The following is a 21517-nucleotide window of genomic DNA, read 5'->3' on the forward strand; positions in this document are numbered from 1 at the left end:
TAGGGCTGGAAGTCACATGATACATTTTTGTTTTGTTTTGTTTTAAAAAAAGAAAAGGGGTTTGGTTTTTCAATCTGTTTTTTGTTGTTGTTTTTCTTTAAGACGAGTTGGGTTTTTTTTGTTTTTTTAAGACGAGAAAAATTCTAGTGAGGAAAGCAATGAGATAATGAAATGGGACAACACGAAGTATGCAGAGCCTTCCACCCCATTTTTCTGCTTGTTAACAGTGCGTTTCTGCTGCCATGGGGGTGGGAAAGGAAGGAGAGATCCAGGATGGATTTCCAGATTTGCAGCCAGAATTTTGAACTGATTCTTCTGTCACATGAGGAAGCACAGGGGTTTAGCCCTCCTGCCCTTCGGTGGCAACATGTGGTCCACCCTCTGTTGACGAGCCCGGGACAGAGCCTGGAAACCTAAATATAAGGACTGAGAAAAGGGCTGGGAATGCAGTTGAGGGTGTGACTAGCCCCAGAGATGAGAGTGGTTCATACATTGATACGTTCAGATGCTTAACATTGTTTTTCAGGAAATTGAAAAATTTATCTGTAGCCCCTCAGAACCCCACAGAATACAGTGTCTCTATTTATTCCCTTTTCTGGATGAGTCTTCTTTGGACGCACTGTCCTCCTAGGTCAGCCACGGGAGCAAGTTCAGAGAAGTCCAGGAGGAGCCCATCCAGAAGCATATTAGCCACTGGGCCGAGGCTCCCTTGGACCGTGGCTAACCTCTGAACCTGGCCTCAGTGGGGCAGGGCTGCGAAGGCTTGCTGAGAGCTGTTAGAAAGCCCTCTTGGCTCAATCTTTTTATCTCATATTTCCTCCTACTTCATTCCACAATCTGGAGAAAAGGTGAAACATCCTTCCAGGAAGGAGAGCTGGCCCCAGGCCTAACAGGGCTGGTTTTAATTTTTTTTTCAGTCTGTGAGGCATTGAAGAACTGTACACACGACGTGTGTGGAAAGGCTAGGAGACAGCTATTCCTGTGAGAATGTCAGCCTCTAGGGAGGGGTGCAGACACTGCATGTGGAAACGATGGTGGTGGCTCTGGCCATGTCTGGGTTTTAGGCCTAAGTCTCATCTCTTCCCTATTACTGGTCCCTCCAGGGCAGATGTATTGTTCTCTGCAGCCCAGGCCGGGGGATATGATCTCACCAGCATGATCTCACTGCATTTCCATCAGGGTCTGTAGGAGCCAGAGCCGGACCTCTGTGGCGGTTCAACCCCTCCTGTTCTTAGCCCTGGCCTTGGGTGTGATGAATGTCCCTTCTAATCACTGTGCGAGATTGCATCAGAGCCATCAGCTTCATAAATCCTCCTCTGGGGACTGGTGTTTGGATGTGCTTTCCATATTCCCAGGAGGTTCTGGGCCACATGTCTTTGCTCTCTTCCCGGAGGCCCATTACCATAATTTTCTTTTAAATCCTTTATTGCGGTGGGTCTCTTCAATGTCAACCCGTGGCTGCAGCCAGCCAGCCCGCTTCCAGAGACTGTGACCCCTAACAGATGCTTCCCCCAAAGCTTAGAGCCAGAGCAGTGCTTAAAGATTGATTTAGTAGGAGAATAAAAACGACTGTGCATTTGTTTAGCACCTTGCAGTTTTCAAAGGGTTTTTAAAAAATTTTTATTTTATATTGGAGTATAGTTGATTTACAATGTTGTGTTAGTTTCAGGTGTACAGCAAAGTAATTCGGTTATACATATGCATGTATCTATTCTTTTTCAGATTCTTTGCCATTATAGATTATTACAGAGTATTGAGTAGAGTTTCCTGTGCTATACAGTAGGTCCTTGTTGATTATCTATTTTATATATAGTAGTGTGTACATATTCATGTATCATCTTAGACTTTGATCCTTTTGTTGTCCTCCTTTGGTTCTGGGGGAGTGGGTGGCGGTGGTTTTCTCTGACTCGAATATCATGTCAGGGTGACTTTTGCATGGAGAGCCTTGGCTCTGGTTTCCATTGCCAAGGTACGTTTTCTCCATTGCATTCCACGTCTCGAGGAAGATTCTAATTCTTCTCATATTAAAAAGGCAGCACGAAGGTCTTAGATAGCTGGATTTCACTATTGTTCATATTTAAAATATCCCTTTGGTGTTGTGTTTGAGGGAATCACAGACTGGGCAGCACCCCTCACCCCATGACTGTTTTTTTTTTTTTTTTAAATTAATTAATTAATTAATTAATTTAGTTTTGGCTGTGTTGGGTCTTCGTTTCTGCACGAGGGCTTTTTCTAGTTGCAGTGAGCGGGGGCCACTCTTCATTGCGCTGCGTGGGCCTCTCACCATCGCGGCCTCTCTTGTTGCGGAGCACAAGCTCCAGACGCGCAGGCTCAGTAGTTGTGGCTCATGGGCCTAGTTGCTCCGCGGCATGTGGGATCTTCCCAGACCAGGGCTCGAACCCGTGTCCCCTGCATTGGTAGGCAGACTTTCAACCACTGCGCCACCAGGGAAGCCCCATGACTGTTTTTGAGTCAACAATCCACTGGTTAGAATGATATTTCTGTGCAGGTGAGGGAGGAGTGGAAGGGTGTGCACAACACTGCCCAGGCCGTCTTCTGAGACTCTTCCGTCTCTTAGAATTAGACATCCCCAAACAGGAGGCAGGGATGGACAGGAGGAAAGGAGACAGACCTGCCCGTAGGGGGCGTGCTCTCGGCCTGGGGTGAGGGGTGGCGATGGGTCCTGAGGCCTGCTGCCTCTCAGACTGTGCTGTTCTAGACTCCTCAGGAGTTTACAGGAAGTGCCTAGGTGGCCACAGGCTGCCCCCGACAAAAGCACATTCTCCATTAGGCCAGGAGTTGGAGAGAGGGCACAGAGTTCCATCTGACTGCCTGTCCCCCGTGGGCCCTCAGCCCTCTGAGCTCTTTCAGTCTCCTCCTTGGTATTCTAGCATCACAGCTCTGAGAGGAAGCAGCTGAGAGTATCAGGGTCTAGGATCAGCCTCCTGATGGTATAGAGATGCATGTTTCCCTGGGGACACCCCAGATTTGCTGCTCGGGCCCTAAGTCCTTCCCAGTCCTGTACCTGCACATCAGTCCCTGTGAGGTGTGGATGGGGAAGCCCTGCTGGGTGAGCAAAGGGAGGGCTCAGCTCCCAGGCCAGGCCCCCAGGGCTCTGTTGACAAGCAGAGCCAGTGCCACCATGGTAGCCAGTAGCTAGCTGGTAGGGCAGTCCTCTCTCTCCCCTGCCCCAGCTTTCTGGGCTTCAGGAAGGAGATGAACAAATAGCAGGTGTGCAGGCCAAGTCGTGCTGCTCAAATTAGCTGTGTTGCTAAGGAAACAAGTCAACCATTCGAAGGAAGGAGCATTGGGTAAAGGAGATAAATCAATAAGGGAACCTATTTTTATCATTTCCCTAATGATTGTCTTGAAGCTGCGAGATGGGAAAGGGAGTGTTGGAGTGACACAGGTCCTCATTAACGGGCTCAGAGCGAGAAAGGAGTGAAGGGGTGTTTGGGGAGATTGCCAAGGAAGTTTATAAAATGAGGCCCCTAGCGAGCAGACAGCGAGACTGATGCAGAGAAGAGGCGTCTTTGCAGGTTTCAAAGAATTTCCGTGGTCATTTCCTCATTCGGTCCAGTCCCTTTGTTCTCCTGTGTTTGATCCTCTCAGAAATCTTGTGCTGATTTCCATGACCCTCAGGTTGGCATGGGTTTTGGTGTTAGTTTGGTTTTTTCAGAATAGATATAGCTTTAATTGATTTTATAATTATAAATGAATACATGCTCATTATAACACAATGCGTAAAGGAGTAAAGAAGAAATCCGACTACCCCAAGAAAACTCATTATCCTTCTAGCAAGACAGATTTTTTTCCTTTGCTCGTAAAAAAAAATTTGTTTTTACATTAAAGGGGTCTTTTATGCATGCTGGTTTCTTTTTCTGAAGAGCTAATGTGTGTACACGGCATACAGCATACAAAGTTCAAATGGGTGTACTGTGTAGAGAAAGTATGGGTAGCTTTTGTAAGGATAGCTCCGGCTCTGGTTTTCTTGTGCTATTCGCTTCTGAATTGATTGATTACATTATTAATTAGTTAAAAACCAGTCATGGGGTGACCACTGTGTGCTGGACACTGGGGTACAGAGGTCCCTGAGTCAAACAAAGCCCCTGCCCTCAGGCTCCCTCATTGCTCCATCAGCTCCATATGATCAAAATCTCAAGCCACAAACAGTGCAGACACCAGGGAGAGAGAGTGTTCTCCAAAATGCGTTTGGTGTCAGGCACAGGATGTCATGGGAGTCTCTGAATTCCTGGGCAGAAGGCATCAGAGTCCTGGACAGACTTCCATTCTGTTTCATGAAGGGCGTTGTTCTTTGAGGCCTTGGCAACACGGAGCTTCCTTTGACCTTTCCAAGCACGTCTTTGCCTAGCCTGCGAGGTGCATCCTTGTGCCCTGTGGGCTGTTACTTGCAGTTCAGGCTCTTCCCCTGGGAGATGTAGCAGAGCCCTTGGTAAGGGGCTTGAACTTCTGCTTCAGGAAGACGGGGAGCGGTGCCCCTGAGTCAGCTCCCAAGCTGGGGGCCCGAGCCCGTGGGAGTGACTACAACCTGGTCTTCGTGAGAGCTCCTCAGTGGGGCTACAGCTCACGGACGGGGATGCCCCCCTTTCATTCATGCCTGCGCTTAACACTGAGTGAGCCCCTACTGTGTGCCAGGAGCTCTGCCGAGAGCCACCAGTGGAGAGGTGAACAAAACACTGTCCCTGCTTTCTAGGCACAGTTTCTTGGGGGAGATCAGTATGAGGAGGGATGATAAAATTGTACCACGCAGAGAGCTGCGGGGCACAGGGAGAAGCCTTTAGAGACAAGGTGATATTTCACCTGCATCTTGATATATGACCAGAAAGGAGGAGAAAGGCCATTGCAGGAGGAAGCAAAATCACTGAGATGTAAGTGTCCATTCTTTGTGATTTCTTCAGAAAGGGAAGTGAACAAGATGTTAAAGGAAAGGGCCGTAAGGGGGGAGTGGCTGGGGCCTGGGCAGAGCTGGGTGTTCTCTCCTGCTCTCCTCTCCTAAAATTTCCCTGTCCCCCTTCTTTCTTTCACCTAGTCACAGGTACACAGAATTCCCATAGTTTCACCTTTACTTCTGCACCAAAATTTCACCTCAGATCCTTAATTGCCCCAGACGTGAATTCATCCTGAGGTCGAGATGCTTTATAAGGCCGAAAGGGACATCCCTCTCCAGGGTATGTGCATTTGAAGTTTTCAAAATTTGCCACGCGGCTTGTGGGATCTTAGTTCCCTGACCAGGGATCGAACCTGTGCCCCCTGCGGTGGAAGCTCGGAGTCCTAACCACTGGACCGCCAGGGAATTCCCTGAGGTTTTCAGAATTTCAAGCCAAAGGATCACTGCTCTGAATGGGTCCTTAGACATCAGACTGCAGGCAGAGGATTTGAGTCGGGAGGATGTGGGAACGGGGTCTTCTCAGAAACTGAATTACCAAACCCTCACTTTTAGATTTTAGCCTCCTGGGGCATAGGTGGTGCCACTTGTTGAGCCCTCATGAATTCTCGGCCATCCAGATACCTGTCTGGTCACAGGAAGTCTGGCTCGTCAGCCTTTCTCCCGCACTGAGCACCCTTCATGGTAATGGCCAAGGAGCTAGCCCTGTGTCCCCCAGAAGCCTCATCTATCTGCACCTGGACGTTCTGGGCTAGGTGAGCTTACCGGTCCTAGCAGGGAGCTGTATGCTTAGACTGTCTGGCCAGGAGGATGCAGGTGTGGAAGTGGGCATGAGGAATGGGGCGACAGAGGGGCTGCGGCAGCCCAAGCGGGCATTGCTGGGTGGAGAGCCTTGGAGATGCACAGCCAACAGGAGCTGCCTTGCCTGAAAGTCAGCAACTAAGAGCTCCTTTACTTTTAAGTCTGTGCTTGTCCCTCGAAGGTGTTCAGGAGAAGAAGCCTGTCCCCCCAGTAGATCAATGAGAGTGCACGACATCTGCAGCTTGAATGTGAACATGCGTGTCACCGGTCCTGCTTCCCAGGTCACGTGCTGGGCCCCTTGGACCCACCAAGTAGCCTTCTGAACGTGTGTGGGGCCTTCCAGCCATGGCAAAGGGCTGGCCAAGCCTGACACTTTGTGAACATTTTTGTTAGAGACAAGGACAGGGCATGAAGTGGAAGAGGCATTAATTTCACTCCTGTCAGAGCCGCCATCCTCGCATCCCCCGGACCCTTGGGGACTGGCCATGAGCTCTGCCCTTTGTATCAGGGCTCCCCAGATGTGTTCCTATGAACAGCATCCCCAGGAGAGATGCTCTGACAGAAGGATTATATGGTGAAGAAGTTTGGGAGTGCTGTGTCCTGTTCCCAGCCCCCTTTGGGGGAGGGGGTGCATGCTGTGTACAAGAGTATTAAAGGCTCCAAGCACCCTGCTGGGAGGAAACTTGCTCACCTTGACCGAACCCAGGCTTTCCCTCATTCGTTTGATTGCAAGTTCCTGTAGCACTAGTATCCTGTGGCCTGCATCTTAGAAACATGCCCCAAGTGCCCTTCACTTCTTTTGCCATTTGTCATTGGCTTGTTGTTATGTTCTTGGTTCCCTATCTGTACCGATTCCCTGGGCTTGTTCTCAGGAAAGGGCATGGATTCCTGGGTCTCCACTTCTGCCATGTTCCCATCTTCATTTTACCATTCGGGTCTGGGGAATTCTGGGTGTCTGAACCAGGCCAAGGACAGGCTAGCCTATTCAGAGGGCTTATGGGACACCAGATCCTGGTGTGGTCCTGGTCATCCTGCACTTGTTCAGAGCTCTGGATTAGAGCCCATGATGGGAAGGAGGAGAACTCCCTCTGTGATTTGTGGGCACTGGTACCCCTGGGTGAGCTGTGTGTGGGCACTTGTCACAAGAAAGTAGGCTTGTAAGTGCGGTGGGCATCTCTGGTGTGTATTTGCTGGCATGTTTAGCTCTCAGGGGCCATGCTCGGTGCCCAGAAGGACGGAAGGAGGAAGAGTGGCGAGGTGTGCTGGGGGGCTTTCCATGTGGTGAGGCTCCCCTCTGACTGAGAGGGTTTCAGCCAGCACAGTAGGGTATGGAGGCAGGAGGCTGGCTCTGAGGTCCTCTGAGCCCCATCCAACCAGTTTTCAGATCCGGTGGCTGGGTCCTAGAGGCCAGCAGAACTGTCCCCAGGGTATGGGTCCTGTGTGAGTGTTGGGGTGTGTGGGAAGGGAGGATGGCCAGCTGCTGGAGAATGGGCTGTGACTCAGGGTTGCATGGGGGCAGGGGGCGGGGAACGGTGCTGCTAAATGAGAATGAACAGTTCTGGAGGCTCGGATGCGGCCAGCCATCTCACCCCCTGCAGCCTCCCATTCCAGCTCTAGGACTAGAGCAGCCGCTGGGGCAGCGCACATCTTGCACGTACCACCTCTGCCCTACCCGTCTCAGAGATGCCACGAGTGCTTCTTTGCCACTGATGTTCACCGACACACATATCCCGGTGGGGATGGGGAGGCATGGAGGCGTGTTTATGATTTGCCCTCCTTCGATACTCCCTAGGGAGGGCTCTGGGCCCTACATCCTACACAGCCAGCTTGAATGTGTGGGGAGACAAGATCCCTTCCCTTCCCTCCACTTTATCAGACTTACTACTCATCTCTCCCGCCTGGATTCCAGAAGCTGCCAGATCACAAGTTGCTCAGCAAGACCAGTGGCAACAGCTCACTTCTGTTTGTCACAACCGTAGTTATAGAATGAAATCCCACGTGCCGAGTGATCCTGGAGCCGGTGATTCCCTCTCTCTTTTCTAGAAGTGCCCCCCTCCTGCCTTCCCCTGGGCTTACGGCACAACCTTTCTGCGGGAGTCAAGGATGCTGGCACTAGAATCGTAGTCCTGTTTTTCAAAAAGTCGCAGGGAGCCCACTCACCCGTCTTCAGAAAAATGCAACAGAAAACGAAGCTTGAATTCATTATCCATTCATTTGTAGTTTGATTCCTAGAGGCCCCGACTTTGCTGCCCTGAATGCAGACTAATGATTTGTCTGTCTGTTTCCTATAGATGTAGATGCTTAGGAGAAAGTAAGGTGGGACAAAGCCAGTTTCTCCTGGCCTCATTATAGACTTTCCTGAATTGGATATTAACATAAAAGGGAGCTCATGGAGAGAATCGTTCCTTTTCCAAGGGCTCTTCTTCTATTTATTCGAGCAGAGGTTCTAGAAGAGGGCACTACAGGTGTGATTCCCCGAGGCAGCAACGAACAGCCACAGCTGGATCCTTGCTGAAGCATCATTATACAGTCCAGTGGTTTGAAGACTGAGAAGAACGGGGAGCCTGCAACAGCATCAGTGTTTCTTCCTCCCTTCGTCCCACTTCCCTTTTTAGTCCTGGTTAATTCCTGGATATGTCACTGAATTCACTAAGTGTCTGGAGTGTCTACCATATGTCTAATATATTATTTAGTGGCTACACTCTTTCTTTTCTTGAGAAGATACTTTGTGTTCAGAGCCTAATCAGAAATGGTTACAGTTCCACATGCTAAGGACCATCCACTGTCCTACCTGCCTGTTTGCTCATATCAGTCATGCAGACTGCACAGACACAGTGTGGGTTGATAAAGTTTGTGTATTGATGTACACAGCCATCTTGGAGGCTGTGTCCCTCTCTCTTTGGTGAATCTGTTTCTTAACTCCTCCTTTCCCACGCCGTTTGAGTACATGATCTTGGCCACCATCATTGCCAACTGCATCGTCTTGGCCCTGGAGCAGCATCTTCCTGAGGATGACAAGACCCCAATGTCCCGCAGACTGGTAGGTGCCTCCCTCCTTCTCATCTTTCTTTCCCCCTGTTCTTCCTCTTGCCTGGTTCCCTTCTCCTTTGCTTCTTCACCTGGCTCCCTTCCCTTCTGTACGGTTCTGTGAGTTTGTTCTTTGCTGAGGGACAAGTTGGTAACAAGTCCCATTGGGATTCATAAAGACAAGAGGACTGACCTTTTAAATTCCTGCTCCCAGGAAGTTCTGTGTATACACTGCATGGAAGCCAGGCAAGAAGAAAGGGAGGACACGGGGTCCACACACACTTCTCTCCTCTTTCTGAGGGACTTTGGGAGTGAGAGGAAGAGGGGGAGTAAGGGAGAGAGCATGAAGGATGCTCAAAGCCTATGTGCATTCACTGTTCCGAACTTCCTAAACGTTTGTCCGTATTCTCTATAAAGAAATCATCCATGTGTCTAAAGTATTCCCTCTAAAGAGAGCAAACAAAATGCTTAAAATCCAAATGTACGGGTAAGTGGCTCCAGCCTGATAACCCATGGATGAGAAAGAACCCTTAAGCTTCCAACATAAGTGAAGGCCAGCAATGGGAAAGCTGACCCCTTCAAGGCAAAGCCAGTACTGTTGGTCATTGTCGTGGGAAGATGGCCGGTCCTGGGCATGAGCCCCACATTCATCCATTTCTGTAGCTGGCTTCCCTTGCTCTTGTGCTCTCCCTGAGTCCCGCAGCACCCTCACCCGTACGTGGGGCTGGCTTAGTGCAGACGTCCAGGTGTCCTGTAGGAGAGAGGAAATGTCAGAGCAGAGAGGATAGCTAGCCAGGGTGTGCCTTGGCCTGTGTCTGATGAAGCACAGTCCTTCTCTAACCAGCACCTCTGTTCTTCATCCCACAGGAGAAGACAGAACCGTATTTCATCGGGATCTTTTGCTTTGAAGCTGGGATCAAAATCGTAGCCCTGGGGTTCATCTTCCATAAGGGCTCGTACCTCCGCAATGGCTGGAATGTCATGGACTTCATCGTGGTCCTCAGTGGGTGAGTCCTCTTCCTGTCTCGTCTTTGTGTGTGGAGGGGCCTGTGGGGTAAAGAAGCGGCTGGTGCGAGGAACCTGGGGGTGGGAAGGCAGAATTCGGTGGAGGAACAAGTTCAAGGGTGAGATTCCCACGGGGCTGAGCCATAGACGAGCCACCTGCAGGGGAGTGCGAGGACTCTGGAGATGCGCGTGACGTTCGGCAGAGGCCGTGGACCCAAGGTCTGGCGCTGCTGCTTCTGGTTTCCTATTCTGTGTTTGGCTAGGGATGCACAGACGTTTCCAAGTGAGCCTTTTCACTAAAGCAAGCGGCTTGCCCTAGCCTGAGGGCACCCTCCCCACCCCCAAAATGGGCCAGAAGATGCCATTAGGTGCAGTTTTCTTCTGGAGGTTGGAAAAGACTCGATAAGTATATTTTCTGAACTGATAATTGAGACTCGTGTCCTGACAACAGAATTTTTTACGATTTACAGATTTATACCTATTTATTATCCGAGGAGGTATAAAACTGAATCACACGAAAATGTCTGATAACGCATCCCTCTGGAAATTAACATAGCAATACTGCGTTGTGTCATAAGCAGCATATATGATGGCAGTACATTTATTTAAATATTCGATAGTCGTTTTTTGTAAATGAATATAGTATACCTATACTGGGGTTGATCCAGCGCTGTTGGCAGCATATGCGATGGACCTTGGGACTGGCGATGATGGGCATTGCCTGCCTGGGCTTCTGTGGCTTCTTGTGTGTCTTTGTATCAGGTTGCTCTTGGTAACTGCAGGGGAGGGGAGCAATCCAGGCCAGGTGGGTCCTGTGTGGGTGTGGCAGCAAGGGGTGTGGCATGGAAATTCCCTTAGCCGGCTGCCCAGTTGTTCAAACCCGTGATGACAAGATGAGAGTGGAGTGGAAAAGTGAGGAGTGGGGAGATATGAGCTACCATTACGATTGACCAAAGGCAGAGGGGAGCAAAGAGGACCTTCCCCCCCAACCCCAGGGAATAGCCAGAGGAGTGGGCGTAGGTAAAATCTGACAAGAGTGACAGTTTGAGACTATTTGCATCTCTTCATTATGTCTTCTGCAATAGACATAATCCTCATATGTTTAACCTTCAGGTCAATTGTGATTAAGTGAAAGGGAAAAAGTTGAAGGGGCAATTGACTAGAATGTATAAATGGAAGCTCACGAGCATCGAACTCTTTAATATAGGGAACAGATGAGTAGATGGAAATGACTCTTTATGTTTTAAAACATCTGTTGCCTTACAAGAGGATTTTCTGAAGGTTATTTTTCTAAAAGAAAATTCTACTACTGCATTTAAAATGTGATTTAGTGTGTAAAGATAAACCTTCTGCATAGTGTTTCAGAAGTACATGGTCAAATACTGCAGTACACCTGGATGATGTTTTGTGGGGTTTTCTCCCCAGCTTAATTGAAGTATGATTGAAAAATAAAAATTGTATATATTTAAGGTGTACAATGTGATGATTTGATATATGTATACATTGTAAAATGATTACTGCAATCAAGCTAATTAACATATCCATCACCTCTCATAGTTACTTTTTTTGTTTGTTTTTTGGTGGTGAGAACACTTGACATCTACACTTTTAGCAAATTTCAAGTATGTTATACATTATTATTTACTATAGTCACCATGGTGAATACTAGGTCTCCAGAACTTATTCATCTGTAGCTGAAAGTTTGTACCCTTTGATCAATATCTTCCCTTTTCCTGTACTCCCAGCCCCTGGTAACCACCATTCCTTCCTGTTACTATGACTTCGGCTTTTAAAAAAATTAGACCTCACATATAATTGAGATCATGCAGCATTTGTCTTTCTCTATTTCACTTCACATGATATCCTTCATGTTCATCCATGTTGTTGCAAATGGCAGGATTTACTTCTTTTCAAAGGCTGAATAATATTCCTCTGTGTGTGTGTGTGTACCTGTATCACGGTTTCTTTATCCATTCATTCATCGATGGAAATTTAGGTTGTGTCCATATCTGGCTATTGTGAATAATGCTGCAATGGACATGGGATTGTAGATATCTCTTCAAGATAATGATTTTATTGTCTTGGATATATATCCAGAAGTGAAATTGCTGGATTATATGGTAGTTCTATTTTTAATTCTTTTGAGGAAGTTCCATACAGTTTTCCGTAGTGGCTGCGCCAATTTACATTTCCACCAACAATGCGCAAGGGTTCCTTTTTCTCCACATCATCACCGATGATTGTTATCTTTTGACTTTTGCTAATAACTGGGTGATGTTTTAAATGTCCCTAAAATAAATAATATATACTATACAGGTAGTCCCCAACTTATGATGGTTTGACTTATGATTTTTTGACTTTCCGATGATGTGAAAGCAATGCGCGTTCAGTAGAAACTGTACTTCGAATTTTGAATTTTGATCTCTTCCTGGGCTAGCGATAGGCAGTATGATACTCTCTTGTGATGCTGGGCAGCAGCAACTACAGCTCCCAGTCAGCCCTGAGGTCACGAGGATAAACAACCGGTACACTGACAAGCATCGTGTACCCATACAACCATTGCGTTTTTCACTTTCAGTACAGTATTCAATAAATTACATGAGATATTCAACACTTTATTAAAAAATAAGCTTTGTGTTAGATGATTTTGCCTAACTGTAGGCTAATGCAAGTGTTCTAAGAACGTTTAAGGTAACTCGGCTCAGCTATGATGTTCAGTAGGTTAGGTGTATTAAATGTGTTTTCAGCTTATGATGGGTTTATCAGGGTGTAACCTCATTCTAAGTCAAGGAAGATATGTACAGTAAAAGGCCTAAATGAGTCTGCGTCATTTTAGAAATATGATTCTGTCTAAAAGAAGAGTACTGTAATGTATATGGATTATATGCTACAATTGCGTGAATTCTTGGTCTCATTGAGGCCTATACGTGTCAGTGGCCATTTGAAATTCCTCATCTAGTCTATTTATTTTTACTTTAAACTATTCTATGTTCATTAAGGAAAATTTGGAAAATACAGAAAAATCAAAAGAAAGAAAACAGTCACTGATTAAGAAAAATTCCTGATTATTTTGTGGTATTTCCTTCCAGCCCCTTTAATGCTAAGCAAGCTCTCCTTTCAATGCTTGTAATTGTGCTACCTTTTCTCAGTATAGTATGGGCATAGTACATATTACTCCATATTTTGGTAAAAATCTGTAAGGACTGATCAGCAGTTTGTTAAATAGATGTACCCAGCTTACTTTTCCAGTTTTGCAATTATCTGAGACTTAGATTGCTTTCTGGTTTTGGCTATTGTAAATAATTATTAAAGATGCTCAATGTACATCTTTTGGATGTCACATTTTAAGAGACATTTTGACAGGTTGAAGTACTTCTAAAGGAGAATCTGCCTTTCTGGGGTGGGGCCTGGGAACTAGGATGGGTGAGGGAAGGTGGAGGAAATGGGCCAGCCATTTGATGGAACGAGAGAAGGCTGGTGGGAGCCATAAGCACTGCCTTCAAATGAAGGTTGCCAGGTTGTCGAAGGGGCAGATTTGTAGAGTCCTTCGTCAGCATGGCCAAGAAGGCCCTCTGTGTCCTCGCCTGCATGTGTGGGGTGCACACGAGTGGGCGCAGGTGCTGAGCCCTTGGCCAAGTCACTTGTCCTCTCCGCTCTCTCTGCCCCAAGCCTGGGCATCTCCCGTTCTTAGTGGCTCTTCAAACTTTGCTGAAAGGCAACTGCTGTCCATCTGAACCAATAGGACTTTGCCCCTGTTCTTCCTGCACCTACTCATTCTTTCTCTCCAGGGAGAGGGCTTGGCACTCTTGAGATCCGAGCTCAGGGTTGCGGTTCTACCCCGCAGGAATGGGTAACCAGATTTTGTCTTCTGTTCACATGGTGCTTTCATCTACCACATTGCATGGCTTCTAAAATGCATATTTCTTCTGCTGCAGCATCTCTAAAATCAGCCCGTGTCCTACGATAATGGCATGATACAGTTTAACTGACAGCATTTGTCTTTCATAGTGTTAAATAAAACCACGGGGCATCTTACAACTGTAATACCAGCCCAGGGAAGCCGGCAGATCAGGCTTTAGATAGGAGTCATCCAGTACTCAGAGAGGTTAAGTGCTCAGCCCAAGACCACCAGCTCCTTGACAGCAGATACAGGAGTTGGAACTGTGCCCTTTGACCCAAGGCTGGTGTTTTACCTCTGCCCAGTGCAGCCCCTCCTTTAGGCTTTCTGACACCCGCCCCTGCGGCAGCCCGTGCTGGCTGCTCTGACTTCTTACCTCAGCTCCAGGTGTCACCCCACATCTGCCTCCAGCGCACAGGAGGAGTGACAGGTACTAGAGCAGGACACTGCCTCAGGCTGAGGCTGTACAACTTCTCAGCTCTCAGTGTGTGATGGGAGGTGGAGGGGTGGGGGGCTGAGGTGCCAGACAGCTGGCTCAGCCAAAGACCTTCCATCACTGCCTTTTGCTCAGAGATGTGTGGTTGAGAGACCTGGGCCACCACATTCTGCCTGTACTCTCAACCTTGTAACCTTTAGAATTCTTAGGTCTGTAAGCTGAGGAAGCTCCATGGTTCAGAAGGTTAATTTATGTACATTATTCATCTAATCCTCATAATCCCCAAAATGGGATCTCGTTATCCCTGTTTTATAGATGAAGAAACCAAGGTTTAGAGAAGGTACGTGATATATACTAGGAGGTACTAGAGCTGGGGCTTGAGCCCGTATCTTCTGGATCCAAGTTCCTTCTTCAATGCTCATTTCCCCACACCATCAGTGACCTCACAACCTCACAGGCTCCGTGGTTCTGTAGCTCTGTGATTGCATGTTCCTTTGGTCCCCTTGAAGCAATGTGGAATGGGCTCAGGGAGCGACATAATCAGGCAGATGTCCCTGACCCAGAGCTGAGGCTTCATGTATGACTTGAAGAGGACCAGAGCCCCATGTGTCCATCCTAAGACTTCTCTCTGTGGGCTTGGAATACAACCAACTCCCTGCTCTGTGGTTAAGAAGGCACGTTACTTAACTCTCATGGTTTAATACATAAAAACTAAACCCGAAGTTCCAGCTTGTTTCATTAATTGGCTTGTTCATTCATTCATTCATTCACCTATCCATCCATTCATTTATTCAACAAAACGTGTATTGTTGAATACTCAAGCAAATTCTGGGACTGAGAAACACCAAGGTTAATGTATTCTCATTTCTTCTAAAGACAGTGGATTTTGCTATTCTTTTAACAAATTATTACCTTACATAACTTGGGATCTCTCTTGTACTGGTAACAATTCAAGAGATGCTATTTCTAACCATTTGTTAGGCCACCTGGAGAATTCTAAATTACTCGAAGTCGTTATTATATATTAGTCTTAATAATAAGTCATAGTCTCGGGAATAGATGGGCAATGATAGGGGAGGATGAGAACTCAAAGGTACTCCTAACCCATGGGTAGGAACAGGGAAGTGAGGGCCAGGACTGTGTCTTTGAACCCTATTCATGTCTGTACCTGAACAGAGTAGGTACTTAATAAATGCTAGTAGAATGGAATCACTTGTTCCATCCCAGATTGCCTTGTCACCGATAGGATACAAAGGAGAGTGCTGGGGGCAGCCTGGGGCTGGCAGTGTGGAGGGGTTGCCTATTCCCAGTCCTGCCTCTTGGTCTGGCTGAGCCAGGCAGTAACGACATCTCTCTCATGTAGCTATGACTCAGCCTGGCTGCTCACATCGTGATCACTCCATTAGAGAAATGAAGGCTGGGAACTCAGCCTCTAGGTGAGTAAGATATTGAGCTTCATATCACTTGGGCCTATTTACTAGGTTTGCAGTGTTACCTTTTGGGAATTGCTTCCTGGATGATGGGTGCAGGGTTGGGGTCAGGGCTGAATATTGAAGACCCAACTTCCTAGAGGTGGCTATGAGTTGGGGGAGGCGTATGGAGAAAGAAGCAGAAAGAGCAGAAGAATGCCTCACCTGGCATTTGCCATGTAATGAAAGCTTCCATCTATTGAGCCATATTGCAAAGACTACATTTCTCTCTATATCTGTATCTATATCTATATCTTTATCTATACCTATTGCTCAGAACATGTTTACTATAAGTTTTGCCAGCTTTTCTGTGGGAGATGACCTGTTTTGACTGTTTTCTTAACTGCAAGAACATGGGTACATACTCTGAAGAGTGGGCAAGTGTATCTGAGCCTGGGGCTCTGCCTCCTTCCTCTACCAAGACCATTACCCCAGGGCCCAGGTGATCACCTGTGCCTCTGTCTTCCTTCAAGTCCTTCAAGGGACATTGTCTTCCTTCAAGTCCTTCAAGGGACATTGTTGACGACCCACAGTGTGCCAGGCACTGTGCTAGATGTGGGTGGGGCAGGGCTGAGTGTCCCCACCAGGAGGCCACATGTCATGAAAACCAAAAAGGGCATCCAACCTAGCTCTGGAGACTGGGGCAAACTTCCTGGAGGAAGTAACATTGAAACTGGTATGTGAGGATAGGCCGTTAGGACTTAGACAAGGAAGGAGAAGAGCTTTTCTGGGAGAAAGAATGCTACACACAGATCCTTGAAGCTGAGAGAGGGCATGCAGGATGCTTCTGGGGAGTTGGCCAGTGGAATAGTGAGCGATGCTCCCAGAGAGGTCAGCGGGGGCCAGCCGAGGCCATGAGGAGGAGCTTGTACCGTAGCTAGAAGGCAGTGGGGAGCCACTGAAGGCATTGAGCAGGGGTGGAATGATTAGTTCTAACTCAGTGCTGGATGCTGCACAGGTCTTTGTCATCCTGGAATTAACTCTGAGGAAAGGGCATGGAAAGGAGAGGGAAGCCATGGCCATACCCTTAGTTGCAGTTTGGGAGGAGGTGCGTCGCCCAGCAGGGAGAGGAAGGATGAAAGGAAAAGGGAACGGGGAGGAGAAGAGCCCGAGGAGATGCTGCAGAAGAGCTGGGAGCTGCTATTGGATGTCCCCAGCTTCTCACCAGTGGCACAAGCAGAGCCTGTTGGTAGGAGGACGGTATCTGGAGCTAAATATACATCGGTAGGTATTTTTAGAGGGTTTCTGTAAGGAGGCTGCCCTAATACATGAATTTCCCAAGCAGCTAAAGATCGAGGAAAGCACAGTTTCCCTTCTCCAGCACCGTCTCTCCAGTGCTGAGAATGTGCGGGAGGTGTTGTAAACGCAGCCCTGGGGCCCCCAGCCCAATTTAAATCTCTGTGGTAATAGTATGATAACACTTGGTATTTATATAGCATGTCCGTGCCAGTGAGCCTGGTGAGATTTTACAGACCTGTCTTTTACTCATCCTCTCTGCTCTAAGTGGGCGAAGCAGGAAGGTGGGGAACAGGGAAGGGCTGGGTAGAGGGAGGAGGCATTGGAGCTTGTCCTTTCAGAGACGGGGAAACTGAGGCTGAGTGAGGTGATATGGGGGGCTGGGAGCTACTCAGAAGACCCGAGTCAGTAGAAGACCAGGTCTTCGGTGCCTTCATGCTGACGTTGGGGTGCTTCGCTAGTCCTTAAGCTCCGACTGCTTCTCAAGTTCTCTCTCCCAGCAGAGTTGGTGACTGCTTGTCTGAAAGACCTCCACCTCCTCACCAGTTCCTCGTTCATTTCTAGCTTCACTTTGGGGGAACACAGCTGCTACTTGCAGCATCTCCTTTTGTCAGAACATTAGTTCTCTTTTAATTGCACTTCCCTCCAGATGGGTGCATGATGGAAAAGATAGTTAGGATATGGAATTTGGATTCAGGGGAGAGGTAGGCAGAAGGCAAAATGTGGAGCTTGGAGGTGTCTCACTCTGTGCTAATGATAAACCCAATTCTTTCAGGGAGACCCCAGATGAGAGTCCCAGGTAGTAGTTGACAGGCAGTTGAGCTGGGGTTGCTCCTTGGGTGGGAGATCATTTCTTCTTACATATGTACTCTATCCTTATTCTGTATTGAGAGTCATCGTTGATTCATTCTACAGGTATTTATTGACTACTTACTGTGTTCTGGGTGTAAGACATTGCTGTTGGGATGGTTTCTCTTTCCTGAAACATTGCTTCTTGTCACCTCCATTGACTGATAGAAGCTCAAACTGGAGAGAACTGAGTGGGGGCCTGAATTGGTCTTGGTGTCAACAAGGAGGAAGGAAAGCCAGAGAGAGTGGAGGAAGGTTCAGACCCCCCCGGGTGGTTTGGTTTCAGAGTATTTTTCTGGCTTTATATTCATTCAGGGTAACAAAGGGAAAGGAACGATGGCCAGATGCTTTCTAAGCCAGACCACCGCCCTGGGCCTGGAGCTGCCATTTGAAGGCTGTTAAGTGCATACAGTCTTAGGCACGTGCATGACTGTGTGTGGAAGAGAGCAGCAAGGGTGAAAATTCCAAGGCAGGATTGCAAAGCAGAGATGGCTATAGCATAAATGTTCATTCTCTAAATTTACAAGGGAGACTTGAGAATTAAAGGGAGTGTTTACATTTCCATTCTGTGGGTGATATACGTTTCCTCCTTTGAATAGAGCTTTTGTGCGCTTCTGTCTGTACTGTAAATATAGTCCACAGTTCAGTGTGAAACGCGAAATGCAACAGTACTATTCAATGTATGATTCCCTGAAGTCAGAAAATAGCAGACGTGAGGAGTGCAGAGTGGTTATCACAGGGAGCAGTGCAGATGCTGAAAGGAAAAAGAGGGTGTGCTGGGCTTAAGGAGAACATATAAAGGAAGGAAACCTTAAGGAAACCTTAAGTCTAAGGTTACTAAAACTTAACCACCGAATTTTAGACCTGGGGGAATGATAAATTTGTCCCACTTTCTGTATTTATTATTTTCCCAGAGGAGGAAACTGAGGCCCAAGTGGCTAAGCCACGTGTCCAGGGTCTTAGAGCTGGAACGTGGTGAGCGGGGACTTGGATACTGGTTTGTTAACTCCAAATCCAGGATTTGCTTGCAGCTATGCTCTACTCTCCCCGGCATTGAGAATCTGATGCTTCTTGATTGTGTTCAGGCCATTAAACCAGGGTGTTAAGAAATAAATGATTTCTGTAATTGGTTGGCTGGAATATATATATATATATATATATATATATTGCAATATATATGTGTGTGTGTGTATATATATATATATATATATATATATATATATATATATATATGCAACATATATGGAAACAGAGTTTAGTTTAGTGGACTAAATGATTTCAGGGGCCCTGAGTCCTGGTCCTGACCCTAATATACATTCTCTCTCTGATACCTCAGTGTGATACTAGGTGGTACCTAAATCATCTCAGCTTTCCTGATGAAACCTCATTTATGAAATGAAGGTAGCGCCTGCATGAGCTACCTCACCAGGTCTTGTGACAAACAAATACAGTAATGATGATGCTGATACTGGTGATGATGGCTCGCATTTTACCAGCAGCTCACATGTCTTATTTTAAATGTGGAAGCCTTCATATACTATTCTCAGCACTTGCATATATCATTTTAAGTATAGAAGCATAAATCAAGGCAAATGTTATCTCCGATTTGAGGATGAGGAATTCAAAACTCAAAGAGGCTAAGTCACGTGCTCAGGGCCAAACACTTACTAAGGGGAAGGATCGGCATTTTCATTGTATTATCAGCAGTTCTGAAGCCCATGTGGTGTCTACTGTACAACACAGCCGCCTCAGCAAAAGTGTTTGGGAAGACAATGAAGCAAAATACGAAATCAGTGAGCAGAAATACTTTCCCTCCCAGGTCAGAGATATTATGAAGATAAATGTTAAAATACACATAAAGCAGCTTGAGTGCCTTTTGAAAAAGATGTTTAAAAATATTCAAAATGCTGTAGTTCTGTAGCTCATTCAGAATAGTCATTTACCTCCATAAATGTTGCAACTACAAAGACACGTTTCACTGCAACTTACTGCAAATTCCAAGGCTGTGGCTGATTTAAAAATTTCCCATTAGTTGTCATTTTGCTTCAAGGCAGAAGTTTACTCCAGACTGAACGTGAGATATATCTTATTTCCTCTTAGAAGTATCTAATTTTATCAGAACTAGTCAAATCCTTCTGCGGTTATTATCAACAACAGCAAAGAAATTCCAAGTAAAAGCGGAAACAAAGGCCTTCATTTTTAGCCTTATCATCAATGAAAATATTACATTTTTCCATATTCTTACTTGTATTTTTTTAATATTCCGTGTCTTTGTCTTCATCTTCTGGCCTCCCGCTTCACACAAACATACACAAGTCAGAAGGCTCTGAGTGCTACAGAGGAAGGCTGAAGAGAATGCCTTTTCCCCCCAAGGAGGAATGTCCCATCAGAAGGGTCGTGCACAGAACTCTAGTCCTCGCTCTGAGGAGAGTTGACAGGAAAGGCTGAGTTCTGATGTCCTTCCCCTTGTCTTTCATTTCCTTCCGTCTCGGCTGCCACTCTTCTGTCAGGAGCCTGGGCCTCGGTGCCGGAATGGTTAGGAGAGGGGCTCAAGGTCATGGCTTTTCTCCCTGGCCTCAAACTCTACAACAGTGACTGGGAGGCAGAGTGACAGGTGTGGCTGCTTCACACTTCAGATGACATTTGCGGTGAAGTCTCATGATTTACGTCACTGTGGGCAGTTCCATGCATCTCACCTCCTCCCCCATCAACCCTCTAGGGCCAACCGGGTCCTTGAGGAGTCGTTCCTTAGTCCAGGACCACATGAGTGGCCTTGGAGAGCTGAAGCTGAAACAGAACTGGTTTGGGGTATCTTTGCTGTTGAATCTTAATCAAAACCCTGGGTGAGGGTGGGATAACCAGAATGACGTATCTTCTGGCCCCGGCCCACTCAGAGCTAAGCATCCCTAGCCCCCATATCTGAAACTTTGAATTATGGGGAAAGACATAGGAGGAGCCAGGAGAAGACAAAGGGGAGGGAAGGCTAGAGGCAGCCAGTATTAGCTGAGGACCTCTTATGTTCCAAACATCGTGCTGACTATAAGGGGTACAGCCCTGGATGGAGATAGAGTTTCTATTGTCTTAGAGCTTGCTGTCTAGCAGAGAAGACAGATAGTAAATTAAATTTAAATGCAATGGTGTATAAAGTGCTGCAAAGGAGAAGTGTTAACAGTGCCAGGAGGGTTTGAAATTGGGACTCTAACCTAATCTGAGGGGAAGGAGGTCCAGAAGTTGATGTTAACGTTGAAACCTGGAGATGGAGTAGCCTTTGGCTAGGAAAAGAAGACGAGAGGGAAGGGGGCAGGACGAGGAGGGTTTAGGTGGAGGGTAGGGCAGGTGTAAAGGGCTGGAGGTGGGAGAGGGCCTGGCAGCTCTGGGAAACAGAAAGAAGGCCAGTGGAGCCCAACGTGTAGTGTCTGAGGTGACAGTAACCTGAGGGGAGTTGGAGTTGGGGAGGAGCCACATCATTCAGGGTCTCATTGGCATCACCAAGGATGTTCAATGGGGGGCCATTGACTGGTTTGAAGCAGGGAAGTAGACATGTTTGCAGAAGATGACTGGGGATGGGTGATGTTCGCTGAGAAAATAGAACTTCCCTGTATGATTCCAAGTCTGCTCAGAACTAGGATAGAATTAATGTTTTCGAAGAGTCCCTCCCTCTCTCCTCTTGCCTCCTCCTTCCAACACTGGCCCTCAACTATAATTTTGTTTAACCTATTGGAACTGTACCAAAACCCAGTCTCTAGACCTTATAATCTAGCCCATCCTATGCTAAAAATCTGTTAACCCTGCCCAGAGTAAAGACATAGTCCTGCCTTCTGGGTTCACACTCTGAGCATCTCCTACTGATTCAAATAATGGGTAAGAATTGTTGAGTGTGTGGGCTTTTA

At 47.1% G+C, this 21517-nt stretch overlaps 1 protein-coding gene across 1 annotated transcript in view; it reads left to right on the plus strand.

Moving 5' to 3' along the window:
- The window catches only part of CACNA1E (calcium voltage-gated channel subunit alpha1 E), a 370252-nt gene that overhangs the window by 85631 nt on the left and 263104 nt on the right, over positions 1-21517 (plus strand). Inside the window, exons 3-4 of the mRNA XM_059903912.1 lie at positions 8642-8747; positions 9602-9741. Of these exons, the coding sequence (XP_059759895.1) occupies positions 8642-8747; positions 9602-9741 (246 nt within the window). The remainder of the gene's footprint in view (positions 1-8641; positions 8748-9601; positions 9742-21517) is intronic.

The sequence above is a fragment of the Balaenoptera ricei genome, chromosome 1 (genome assembly GCF_028023285.1).
Source record: "Balaenoptera ricei isolate mBalRic1 chromosome 1, mBalRic1.hap2, whole genome shotgun sequence".
Taxonomy (NCBI): Eukaryota; Metazoa; Chordata; class Mammalia; order Artiodactyla; family Balaenopteridae; genus Balaenoptera; species Balaenoptera ricei.